Source organism: Cherax quadricarinatus, chromosome 31, assembly GCF_038502225.1.
Source record: "Cherax quadricarinatus isolate ZL_2023a chromosome 31, ASM3850222v1, whole genome shotgun sequence".
In the NCBI taxonomy this organism is placed as follows: Eukaryota; Metazoa; Arthropoda; class Malacostraca; order Decapoda; family Parastacidae; genus Cherax; species Cherax quadricarinatus.
In genome coordinates this window covers 22,266,367-22,280,294 of record NC_091322.1, presented here as the reverse complement: position 1 = coordinate 22,280,294, position 13,928 = coordinate 22,266,367, and the positions used below count along the sequence as shown (strand labels likewise).

General features: G+C 42.6%; 1 protein-coding gene across 1 annotated transcript in view; it reads left to right on the top strand.

Annotated features, from left to right (window-relative positions):
• Window positions 1–13,928, top strand: part of LOC128699048 (glutamate receptor ionotropic, delta-2-like) — a 103,586-nt gene that overhangs the window by 38,840 nt on the left and 50,818 nt on the right. The window contains exons 2-3 of the mRNA XM_070090396.1: window positions 2,464–2,630; window positions 2,807–2,933. Coding sequence (XP_069946497.1) covers window positions 2,464–2,630; window positions 2,807–2,933 — 294 coding nt within the window. The remainder of the gene's footprint in view (window positions 1–2,463; window positions 2,631–2,806; window positions 2,934–13,928) is intronic.

Here is a 13,928-nt window from a genome sequence, read left to right as displayed (position 1 = left end):
GCTGAGATGACCCCCGATGGTTTTCTTCAGTCGATCTGGAAAGGATTCGACCATTACCTCTGCAGGCATTGAGCTGGACGACCCGTCGAGTCGGGGCTGGGTCACTGGGTATGTCTGGGTGGCTGTCGACACTGCAGCAGCATAAGCTGGGTGCACCCTGGGCCCGGCATGAGTGGCCATGGGCTTCCAAGTCCCCTGGCGGGGAACCTCTGCCTGACTCTGGCCGCTCACAGTAGGGGCCTGCCCTTGGGAAGAGGCCTGCTGGCGGTATGGCAAGGAATGTTGGTGCCCAGCTGGGACCTGCTGGGCAGTGTGCCTGGCCTGTGGCTGTTTTTCCCAATGAATCTGTCTTCTTGGCCACCTTGCCATCTGACCCCGCAGTTGACCGCGCTGCTGCAAACCAGTGTCTGCCCCCTGATGCCACCGCTGGGTGCCCAGTGCTGGGAACTCGCTGGTATTGCCCTCCTGTGGTATCCGGGGAACCGTGATTGGATCGTTCCGATGACGAACCTGCTGCCAGTGCTGCACCATCACAGGACAGCTCCGGTTCCAGGCATGGTGCCTCTTTGAGCAGTTGGCACACTTGGGCTCTGGCCGAAGGGCTTCGCCAGTTGGCTGTTTGAGGATTGCAATGCAGTCCTTCGAGTCGTGTGCCTTGCTGCACACACCACACTTCTCTCGCTGGCAGGTGGCTGCAATATGATTGAACCCCTGGCAGTTGAAGCATTGTACTGGGCCTGACAGGTATGGTCGGGTCTTGAATCTTCCCCAGACCCCAAGGTCCAGGTGCGTGGGAAGTGGACCTTTGTGGTGGATCAGCACCTGGCGGGTGGGCACCTTGTTCACCGTTGCAGTGAGTCGCTCCGCCTTGACAATATTGGGCACTTCCAAAATGGGGTCCAGTGGGAGGGGCACAGGGACTTGTAAGAGCACCCCCTTGTACACCCTCTCCGAAGCAACCAGTTCCACCATGCTGGGATGAGTCACAACTAGCCCCTTCAACTCCTTGTAAGAGTCTTCATCCCGGGGAATGACCAGAACCTCGTTCCTGAGAGTGAACTCGCAGCGAAACTTGAGGTGGGGGAGACCTTCCAGATACCTTACAAACCCGTAGTTGGGAACCTTGAATTTGTTGAAGGCCCTGGTTGCTTGTGCCCGAGCTGAGCGGGAACTCCTCCTTCCACGTGGAGTCAGCCAGCCCCCGTCCACTGTGGAGGCCAACGCAACTGGTGTAGGGACCTGGGATGGCTCCATCCTTGCCACTTGAGGAGCTACATCCTCCTGGCTTCCTTCCACGACCCCTATGGCCATCTGGGGGTGCAAGTCTCCTTGGGTAGGGGCTGCCGACGGACCTAGTGGCAGATTGGTAGGTACAGTAGTCTCCACTGCATCCTTGGCCTTCTTGGTGGGGGCTCCCACCTGCCCCACGTCGTCCTCCAACTCGTTCCCGCATTCCAAGGAACGTTTAGGCCGCTCTCCTGGATCTGTCATGGTGACTGTAGGTGTGGGGACAGAGCCAGCAGCAGAGCTGCTGCCTGTGACCTCACAGCCGCCCACACTGGGTGCAGAGCTGTGAGGCTCAGAGCCCCAGTCGGGGCCCGTAGCCATCCTCTCGTGGCTCACTGCTCTGAAGCACTGAACACAGTCCAAGGATCACCAGGAATGACGCTAATCTGTGCGTAAACTAACACAGATTTGCGAACACAACACACACTGTTTTCCAATCTTCGTCCAGTCGATAATCCTTATGAATTGAAATTCCTGATCTTCACTGTGTCTTCCAATCTCCGCAATATTCTCCTCACCTTGTTCTCTCAGCTATGGTCTGTATACCTTATTTTTATTATTATTATTATTAAAGATTAGCCGGTATTCTCCCGGCCCGGGCCTTTTCCAAGTGGTGGCCCGGCCTTGGCTCCCTCTTTAGGGAGTGTCTCAGACCTAAGTCTCCCATGGGAGGAGGCACAAGTACCTCCTCATCTTCGGGACCAACTGTCCCCAGGCCTAGCCACAAACTAGGCCTCTCTGGTCTGCCATCCCCGCCCCAAGGGGGCAAATGGGCATGACAGTCTTATGAGCTAAAGGCTCGGGCTCAGGCACCTACCCTACCCTAGAAGGGTTAGGCTTGGTGTCGATCCTGTATACCTTGTACATGTACTTGTAGAAATAAAGATATTATTATTATTATTATTATTATTATTATTATTATTATTATTATTATTATTATTATTATTAATATTATTATTATTATTATTATTATTATTATTATTGCTATTTTTGCTATTATTGTCATAGTGTCATTTGAAGTGTGATTTGTATATATAGGAAGACCCAGTTAATTTATATCTTTCTTAAATAAGACAGTTGCACCTGAGGACAAGCTTCTTCAATCACTGACTGAAGAAGGTTGTCCTCGGGCGAGATCTCTCCGTAAAGTTCTTTCCTGTAATTTGTTCCTGACAGATACTGAAACATAAGTATGTCTTCGTCAACGCTCAGCTCAACTCCAGACTGACAGCCACTAAGCGAGGTCGAGGTAACTTTTACATAGCACGACAGACCTTCCTACCTCAGGGCTACGGCATCGCCTGCCCCACAGGCTCCCCCTACAAGGACGTCTTCAGCAGTGTGTCAGTACATATTATATCGTATTAATTAAGGAACATTTATAAATACATAGTTTTGCAACATCTTAGTGTTAAGTAAACTACGTTGATAAGTAGAGTCTTCAATATTTCAAAATTATTTTCTCTCGAAATTTTTTCTTTGTTTATAACCCATTAGTTTATCCTTTTTTTTTTGTCAGTATAATCCGACTGATAGAAGGTGGCCTGGTATACAAATGGGCAGAAGACGAAGTGAAGAAGGTGGCTAAGAACAACTCTCCTTCTGGAGGGTCGAGAATCGCAGCAATCAACCTTCATCAACTCCAGGTACGAGTTTAATTCAGAGGTAATGGCAAATGTCAGTTTTTTGGAAGGAGGAATGGAAAAAATTCTACCGACATATATTTATAAGCTGACCCTCTTAGAGGAACTTGGCTGAGGCATTCTGCTGGCTTACTGCTCCAAACCATTAAAAAATAAACTTGATGTATGTCAATCGCTAGGCAGTCAGAGAAAGGAAAGTATTACGAAGACAGCTGAAGTCTTGTGGGCTTCTACACTTATTCGTAAGCGAATCAGCAAAATTCTCCCGTGTATTCCATCACCAAATATATATTACAAATAATTTACGGTGTGCACAGCGAGTATTTACAACAAGGAATTTACAGTCTGAGAATATCACATGTGACGCTGTGCATACCCACTCATGCAAATATTCTTGTAAATGTTGCCCTAGATACAATAAATCTGCGTTCAAAATTTGGAGTCTATCTCAAAAAAAAAAAAAAGTGATCTCAAATTACAAATGGAAATTTTGGGAGAAATGAATGATTCTGCCTAGAATGTTGCCAAATTAAAAGTCAAAAATTATTAAATTTACAGCCCCCCGAAAAAGCAAATTCTATTTTTGAGTTTTTCATATTATTTATATTCTATTTCAAATTCTCTAAAATCTTATAGAAAAAAAATTGATTTTCTCCAGCATATTGGGTTTGAAACCGATCAGAAGTGGCATTTTCTAGTTTTTATGTGGGATAATATTTAACAAAATTTACAAACTCAAATTATGCAACTCATAACGGACATGAAGCTCACCCACTGACACCCGAAACCCTCTCCAGGTAAACTCCAGGTCTCCAGGTAAACCTCAGGTCTCCAGGTAAACTCCAGGTCTCCAGGTAAACTCCAGGTCTCCAGGTAAACTCCAGGTCTCCAGGTAAACTCCAGGTCTCCAGGTAAACTCCAGGTCTCCAGGTAAACTCCAGGTCTCCAGGTCTCCAGGTAAACTCCAGGTCCCCAGGTAAACTCCAAGTCTCAAGGTAAACTCCAGGTCTTCATGTAAACTCCAGGTCTTCAGGTAAACTCCAGGTCTTCAGGTAAACTTCAGGTCTCCAGGTAAACCCCAGGTCTCCAGGTAAACAATAAAAGTTTGAACATAACCAGATAAAAAACATTCTTTAGCTTCTGTATATAAATGAACATCCCAATTTATTAAGTAAAACACGTAATATGGGGCTTGTGACAACAATAACATGTACTCCGGAAAGTACACAATTAATGACAATGTGAAGCTCATCTGTTATGACACGATTTTCCAAGTTATTTTACTAATTACTACGTAAACAAATTATCCTGCATGCAAACAAAACTTAATGAGTACCATCCTGGCCCTAAGATGTATCAATTATGCAATATTAAAGCCGTTCAGGAGAGGTAATTTGAAATTGATTTAAGGTGTCTGATTTATCATAGGGGCTTAAGGCTTCGTCTAAAGTCTAAGGTAAAAGTTTCACGAATATTGTGTTAACTCCATCAGATCCAGTCATGGTTAGAGAATTATTAATCACTGATTATACAACTTAAGTAGGCGCCTTACAAGAGTAATTCTTGCACTTTACTCTTGTATAAATCCTAGCCACACATGTGTTAGCAATTAATTGGGCTAATTATCATCCACCACACGATCGATTAAATTTGTATACTCTATACCCACTTCCTTCAATCAGTCACTTAATTATTAAGTAATTAATTCAATTAATTTTTTCACTGATTGCATCCGGTTCAGGAAGGACCAGCGGGCAGATGTGGAAAATTTTATAGGGGTGATTACCTTTATGTACCTCAACATTATATACATACAAGTAATCTCATTGGGAGACAACCATATATTGTTTACCGTAGTCACCCCGTGTAGATATGTGAGAAAACTTCACCACCTCTGGCCGCTGGAGGTGGGCCTTCAACCTCACAATCTTATCCATATCTATCCGTGCTGGGGATCTGGACCTACTAATTCACAGGCCTACCCATTTCTCCCGACTGATAAGTCATCATTAAAACTCCTACTGTTGGAAGACAGCTTCAGTGTTGGGAGAACTGTTATGTGCGAGCTGTGACTAAGGATATACCTAGTCAAACACTGGAAATAGTTTTCCTTTTTGCAAAGGCCCTCACAGGCCTCTGCTTCCCCTCTGCCTTTCATTTGACCTCAGCCTTTCGCCTCTATCAACATAGAGTGTAGAGGCGAATTTTGCTAGTCCACTGCTACTCGTGCCTCTCAAAATGCTCACAACTCATCGCTCTACCAACCTGAGGAATAACGAGGAGTGTGCAGTTCTACGTGAGTTGGTAACCCAGGTGTCCACACACTGAAAATTCGTCTTTCACTCCAAGACACGTGTGCTAGAAGTTCTGCAAGTTGGAGTGAGTAACAATCTCTACGAGTATTGCAGTGTGTGGTAACTCTTGAGAAGTCTGCCTCACCTGCCTGAGACTCTCGCCCATATTGACTATGTGAAGAAAGGCGAATGTGCGTGCTCAGTTACCTCTGCTGTTCTCCTGTATCCCCAACTCTCCTCCTTTAAACTCAGCCGTTCGCCTCTATCAACGACGTGCAGTGTAGAGGTGTATTTTGCTGCCCCGCTGGTACTCGACTCTCTGAGTTCCGCAAGTGCTGCAGATTTGTTGTAACTATTTGCATGAGTGGATTACGCTGACTTAGGACATTGTGCTACCATCAGTACCTACGTAGGCTTAAAATGAGTGAGGAATGTCTGGCCTGCTGGGTGACCTTGAAAATGGCACTATAAGACCCGCATGCCACTTACACCCATACTGCGTGTGTCTAGTGAGGTGAATGTCCCTTCCTCGACTTTCCTATTCACCGGTATCCCTTAACTCGTCGCCATTATCTACATATGGGATAAGGGCGAGTTTAGCTGATCCAGGCCAAACAGTGCTCCAAGCCAGCCAGTGAAGGCCAAGGCTACATCTGTTCTGAATCCCAGAATGCCTTTGTGAACGTTCTACAGTGTTCCGGCCGTACCTTCGGTGTTGTGAGAACTAGTTCTTATGTAGTGAAAATTTCTGTCATTCCAAGACACGTGTGCTAGATGTGTTAAGTGCTGCAGGTTTGGAGTTAACAAGTAGTACAGGGTTGGTAACTCTCGAGACGACTGTGGGCCCAGTGAATGACCTTGAAAATTGCACTGCGACCTGCAGGCCACTACACCCATATTGCCTGTGTCTAGCGAGGTGAATATCCTTTCCTTGTCCCTTCTCCTTCCTCGATTTGGAACTCAGTCGTTCGCCTCTATTTGCTTGTGGTCTAGAGGCGGTTTTTTGCCAGACCACATGGGTGCTTGAGTGCCCGTGTCCTCTGTGCCGCACTCCGCTCATCTTGCGAGTGTCTCCTGTGTGCCTGCCTGCCTGCCTGCTGCAAGCAGGTGTCCGGGTGGTTGGCGCGGGCTTGGTGAGCACAGTCAAGCAAGCTTGAGGGCAGCACTAAAAGCTAGCCAGAACAAGCTAAGGCAGCCTGCAGTAATAGCTGTCCTAGGGCCCAGCATGTCTGTATACGTTCTGCAGTGCTGCTGGCATACCAGTGTTTCCTGTAGTGGCTTGAGAACAATTTGACGAGCATTGCAGTGCTGACATTTTGAGCGGGACATGCCAGAGGTTCACTTATAAACATAGTAAGCTTGTGGTGATTGGCTTGTACACAGTGAACATTCATCTGTCATACGTGTGCTAGAAGTGTTAAGTGCTGCTTTCCCCAACAGTTAATTGTCATTTGTAAGCCTGTATTAAGACTTTTAAAAGGCTCAGAGTGTACTTCAGTGTAGTGACTCCTTATATTTGATAAATCAGTGTAATACATGCTCTGCTCAGTGTAACTGAACTATTAAATACGGTTACATAATTAAATTGCTTGTCCTAGTGTCATTGCTGTGTTTTCTAATACATTTTCTCGTTCAGACTGAAATTTTACTGCTAAATTCCCAGTAATATTTCAAATTGCAGTGTTGATCTGTCGTGTGAGTGTGTAACTTATGCTTTGTATTTTTACTGTGAACAAGCTTACTCCTGCATAATGTTCAGTTTCATGAATACTTTCTTACTTGAGTAATTCGGTCACCTTTCAACTGTGTTAAGCAAGAGTCAGCCTGTTAACATCTATGTTCCTTGCCATCTCATCTAGTGGGTCTAGCGCCTAGTTAAAATTGTAATAGTAACAATTTGCAATCATTATACTTCTAGTTATACATTGTGTAAATTGTTTTAGACTATTTGATCAACTGGATTGTAGTGTTTAACTTCTGATACACCAATTTAATGACTGCAGACACGCACTGACACATAATAAACACATTAAAACGCTGGTAACTCCAGAAGCTGGGCCTAGTGTGTGACCTTGAGAAGTTCAGTGTGCTTATTACGACCAGCGGTGTACCACTCTCACCTATATTTACATCAACAAAAGTGTATTCTAAGTGATAAAGTGTACACTTGGTGTACTTGGTAACACTTGTCATACATAGTAACGCGTGTGTAAGTGAGAATGTTTACGTACTGGTTCATCTATCTACAGCTGCACACTTATGCTTGCATACATGTATAACATAGTAACGTGTGAGTTACCCAGGATGGACCAAGTCGACCAGAGTGATTTATCTCATTGTCATTGTAACATTACCTAGTTTTTTTTTTTTTTTTTTTTTTTTTTTTTTTTTTTTTTTTTTTTTTTTTTTTAGTAATACTGTTTACAATCTATGGTTGGGGTAAGAGGTTGTCTTCAGCATTCATTGTGATGTCTGCTATATTATTATTTCAGTGAGGTACATTAGGTGGCAGTAGCCTGAATTATCTCAAGTGGAAGTTATCATTGAATTTGAACCTCATGTTTAATGTGATATATGTCAGAATTCTAATTTTATGCTCAATATTACCTACTTTGTCTCTCTCTCTCTCTCTTTCTCTCTCTCTTTTCATCTTTGTAATTTGTGATAAGGTGTAAGACCTTGCCTGTTTACCTGGAGTTTACCTGGAGAGAGTTCCGGGGGTCGGCGCCCCCGCGGCCCGGTCCGTGACCAGGCCTCCTGTACCATCCATTATATCATTATATGTACCATATTATTACCACGCATACAAGAGGTCTCTGAGTGTGTTTTTGGTGGGGTGTGTGTCGTATTGAGTGGTGGTGGTCTGGGTTGAGTATGGTTGGAGGTGTTCATTGAACTTGAGCACTTGTGTCTTGTGATCTATTTTGGACTTCTGACTTTGTAGTGAATATTTGCTCTTGCATAAGCTATAAGGGAAAGATAAGCGAGGAATTCTTGTGTTGTGAGTCTTACACCAGATATCATCACTGGCAAACATGGCAACTGTCATAGAGGAACCTATTTCTGCAGGTGATGGAAATGAAGATAGCTTCCAGACCTTTAAAAGTAAACAAAAGAGAAAAAGTGAGAAAGGGCTAGAGCGTCGACGTAGTCAGACTCACTTGACTCGTACACAATGTGATACTAAACGTCCTTGGTGCACAGAGGCTGCAAGAAGTCTTTCTTCAAAGGAAGAATGTGTTAAGCTGAACTTCCCTGACAACACCCCGCTGCCTGCTAAGTGTGCATGGCTAATGGAAGCTGTAAACAAGCATCCTAACTCAAGGATCCAATTTAGGAAAAACACACACAACTTTGTGTTTGTGGAACAGAATAAAGAGCTGATTAATGATCTACTTAGTACACCTTATGGGGATATTAAGCTGCTCCGACCTCCATCAGACACTCACCACTTTAAAAAATGGGTCAGTATCATAATCTTTGGATACCCTCTCTGCATGGACCCATCCCATCTGACTCTAAGTGAGCATATCATCAAGCCTAAAAGACTTAAAGGAAAATCCCAAATTATTGCCAGTTGGGTAGGTCCTGTGCCCCTCCCCCGGAATATCTGGGTGCATGGTTTACGTTTCCTAAACATCGAAGTGTACCTACCCCCTAAACGTAGGTGTTACAAATGCCAGCACTATGGCCATGTTGCAGTAGACTGTGGAATACTACATTCTTGGTGTGGTAAGTGTGCTGGGAAACATTCCACTAGAGAATGCACAGTAGGCCCTGACAGCCGAAAATTTAAGTGTATTAACTGTAAAGAAGTTGGGGTTACAGTTTCCCACAAGGACTGCAGTCAGAACCCAAACAACCTTCGATGTAAACCTGATATCAGTCCTTTAATGGTAACTGAGGATGGGGCCATCCAGTCTACCACAGCCAGATCTGAGACTGAACCTCTGCAAAGTGTGCAAGAACCCCACCTCACTGCAAAGGATTCTGGTGATACCAGAATGCCATCACACACACCAGCTGTGGAGGAGCTAGCCATCCCTGCTAGCACATATGGAACTACTGGTCTGCCACTACAGATACCTATGGCTACACCTGAATATGGGGATGAGTTTGTCATTTCTCCCAATACACACAACTACAACAGTGAGACGGACACCACACAGGTAACCTCCCTGGAAATTGGAGATGAGTCAGATGCACAGGACCTACCTGCAATGAATGATGAAACAGAGAACACTAATGTAACCATGGTACCTGTTAAGGTGATAGGTGTTAAAGAAAGCACTAACCCAGAAGTGCCATCCTCCGGAGAGGCATTGGATTCGTTAGACCTTCCTCATATTATAACAACTTTCCAGAAAAAAATTGAGCATCTTGAACAGATCCTGACAAGTTTAATAAATATATGTAATCAGGATGATGCTCTTGAGCATGGTGATGATGTCAAAAGTGCAGCAATCTCCGTTCAGCTTCCAGCAATTTGTGAGAAAGAAGCCCATAACTCTTGCCTTCAAGACTTGCCTTATCACTGGCTGCCAAAATGCCGAAAAATGCTTAAAAATAAAGGTCCTGAAGATAAAGACGTACAAACTATGCTATTTGCTCTTAAGTATCTGCACACTGTAGTCAAAGCATAATAGTTTTACCATCTTATGAGCAAGAGATTGTAATAACTCACTACAATGGATACATTACAAATCTTTTCATGGAACATTGCTTCCATCAGGAAGCGGTTGCCTGACTTACATCATATTAGTGCAACCAAGAATATTGATGTCATCTGTTTGCAGGAATGTAGATTGAAAGATGGAGCACCTCCACCAAACTTGCCTGGATATGCAGCTTATAACCTAAGGTCAACCAACTGTTGTGTGATGTATGTCAGAAAGAGCTTGCCACATTCACTCCTTTCCTTGCAGAGTCGAGTTAACATGCAGTATCATGGTGTCAAAGTATATGCAGGCGATTTTTCCATAAACATTTTTAATCTCTATGCCCCAGCGAACCAGCTTCGACCTGATGCTTTACCAGATCGCATCAATAGTGAACCTACCATCATTCTTGGAGATTTTAATGCCAGACATAAGAATATTGGTGGGTCTATAACAAACACCAATGGAACTAAACTAGTGAGATTGCTAAATGAGCATGATAATGTTCGAATTGTGGGCACTACTGAGCCTACTCACATACATATATGGTGGCATACTAGATCTGTGTCTTGGATTTAATACATCATATACGATGCATGACTCTGTCATAGTTGATGATCTTCTATCTGATCACTTCCCAAGACTAACAACTGTCAATCTTGATCACATCTCCAGCAATCAAGGAGCTAAATACAGAAGGAGGAAACTTATTCTCAAACCAGAACACAGAGACAACTTTATTAACCACTTGGATCAATGGTATAAGAATTACGAGCCCATTGGCACACAAAAATTTAATGATGATTTAATTACCACTATTGAGAGTGTTCTCACAGATCAAGTGGGCAGGAATAGGAAACAAAAACCCTCCACTATAAATAACAATAAAAACCAATGTAAATACTATAATGATCCACAGCTGCGCAATCTAACACATGCAGCTAGGAGGATTGGTAAAGCATACCGTGAATGTAGAACCCCAGACCTGCTCAGAACGTTCCAAGCTGCACTAACAAATGCAAGGAATAGAAAGGAAGAACTTAGGCAACAGGAATGGGAACAGTTTGTTAGTGGATTAAATAGGTCCACCCCTTTGAGTTTGGCTTGGAAAGGTATAAATAAAATAACCAGGAAAAAGACTGGCAATGTTGCTCATCCCTTTCCTCTTGAAAAAGCAAATGACCTCATAAATGACTGGTCCAAAACATCCAGGCATGAAAGCCTTCCATCTCATATTAGAAAAAATTTAGAGAGTACTTCTGAAGAAATGTTGAAACTGATTAATTTTATGAGCCAAAATATTGATGAGAGTGATTGCCTCTTTACCGAGTATGAATTAGATAATGCATTAACCAAAGGTCGATCAACTGCTCCTGGAGAGGATGGTATAACCTATGATATTCTCAGAACTCTAAGGCACGTGCCTGATAACCCTTTGTTGGCACTGTATAATCTCAGTTACATTGAGGGCGTTCTTCCTACTTCCTGGACCAATAGTCTCATTGTGCCTATCCCTAAGCCCCAACAGCCTGATACATTTAGGCCGATCTCCTTAACTAGTTGTCTTTGTAAAACTTTTGAAAGAATGATGCTTAACAGACTGTACTACAGAATCAGACATCAACTTTCCCCCTACCTCTATGGGTTCATGAAAGGTAAAAGTGTGCAGAACTGTATTTCCACCTTTCTCACTGCACACACCTCTACTAGTTTTACCACTTTTCTTGATCTAAAATCTGCATTTGATATTGCGAACAGAACCGTTATACTACATGAACTAGCCAAAATGAATATTGGTGGTAGCTTACTCTGCTGGATAATAGGATACCTGTCAAATAGAGTATCCTCTGTCCTTTACCAAGGCTTCAGAAGTGATTCTAAAGAAATGTCTTTAGGTACACCGCAGGGAGGAGTTCTTAGTCCCATGCTATTTAATATTCTGATTAATGCTCTCCTAAATGCTCTACCTGCCTCACCTAAACATATAGCTATAAGCTATGCTGATGATATCATGATCCATACAACAGGGCATAAGAAGATGAATACCATTCTTAATGAAGTTCAAGCAATTTGTAATCGACTAGGCCTCATAATATCTTCCTCTAAAACTAAGATATTAACAAGCAAACGACATCCCCCACCCATCTATTTGCAGGGTGAAATCATTAGCTACGTTAAAACTTACAGATATCTTGGTGTAGATGTACCCTTTAACAAATCCACTATACCACAACTAAACAAGAAATGTAAAGCTAGGCTAAATGCTCTCAAAGCTGTTGCTGGCTACAATCCCAACTATGGTGCAAATGTGAGAATCGTGAGAATGATGTACATAGCCTATGTTAGGTCCTTAATTGATTATGCTGCTCCCATGTTGATATTAGCTAGAGAAAGTTCTCTCCGACCCTTGGAGTTAATGCAAAATGAAGCTCTCAGGATTATTCTTGGCTGTCCCAGATCTACAAAAGTTCTTAACATGAGGAAGGAGCTTGGTATTTCTAGTATCAGTGATAGGATTGTTGAAATTAACACTGTACTCGGTATTAGAATGTTGAGAAACGAACCAGACACTGTCACAGTGAATCTTACCAAGTGTCTAGAGGTAAATACACACAGATCTAAATGGATTGTGAAAACGTGCAATTGCATTAAGTTTTATAACCTGCATGAACTGTATCACTGTAGGCAACAAGAGCATTTCACCCCTCCATGGAAGATGTGTTCATTTAATATCACATACCTACAAGTCCCTCCCAAGAAGCTCATTGCTAGTAATCCCTTCCTTAAATCTCTTGTTAGAGCAACTGCTCAAGAAGAAATTTCTCACCTAGCTGGTAGTAACAAGTTATCACAAGTTATATACACTGATGGATCTAAACAGGAGTCTTCTGGCAGGGCTGCATCTGCTCTTGTTGCCACCTCCCTAGTTAAGAACGATAATAAATTTGTTGAGTTAGGCATAAGAATTAACAACTGGGCGTCTACACTGCAAACTGAATTGTTTGCAATCCTAATGGCGCTAAAGCTAACCTATGACACTGAGCTTGACTCTATCATCATTACTGATTCTATGTCATCATTGAAGGCTCTTGGCTCATATAATGACTCCAACAACATGCTCATTGGGGAAGCCAGGTATAGATACTCAAAAATTAGGGACAAAGGAATTAATGTACAATTGCTATGGATCCCATCACACATTGGATTACTCCTTCATGATAAAGTTGATATGTTAGCCAAGAAGAGTATCGAGAAGGAGAATGTAGAATATAACTTTGGTATAACTGTGTCTAGCATTAGGAATAATATTAGGAGAGAAGTAAATAATGAAAATGATTGTTATAGGAATGCAGTTAGAAGCCTGAGTAGATCTATAACCCACTATGATAACATGAACGTAGATAAGTATGTTTATGGAGCAACTTGCAATGTGAACAGACTGACTGATGTTGTAGTGGCCAGGCTTAGGCTTGGTTACAAGTACTTCTGGCAGTTTGGGAGACACACAGATGATGATCAAACTAAATGTAAATTATGTGATCAGGCATATGGTCACTCTCTTGAACACTATGTGCTTAATTGTCCACTTATTGAGGAATACAGAGACAGACAGTATAATAACCTATGTGACATGTCAAGATATCTTATTAATGAAAATAAGATACCAGATATACTAAGCAAATTTCCTAAATTTGCTTGTAACAGATAAGTGAACTATAGATATGTAGATATAAATCCATATGTATTCCTGTTAACCCTTTGGGGCCTAGTTCCTAGGCCTTTTGTGTATCCATATGCTCTCGCGCTACCGTCCACATGATGGATATGGGGTGCACAATAAACTAGCCACTTCGGTGGCAAAATCTAATCTAAATCTTTGGCATGCTGCTCTTACCTGTATTTTTTGTACCTCTGTTTGTATGCTAAATTTTTAAATAAATAAATAAATAAATAAATAAATAAAATAAATACCAGATATTCTCTGGGGGTCACTTGATGTAGCTGGATCACTCATAACCTATCCAATTACAACATACCTAACTGGG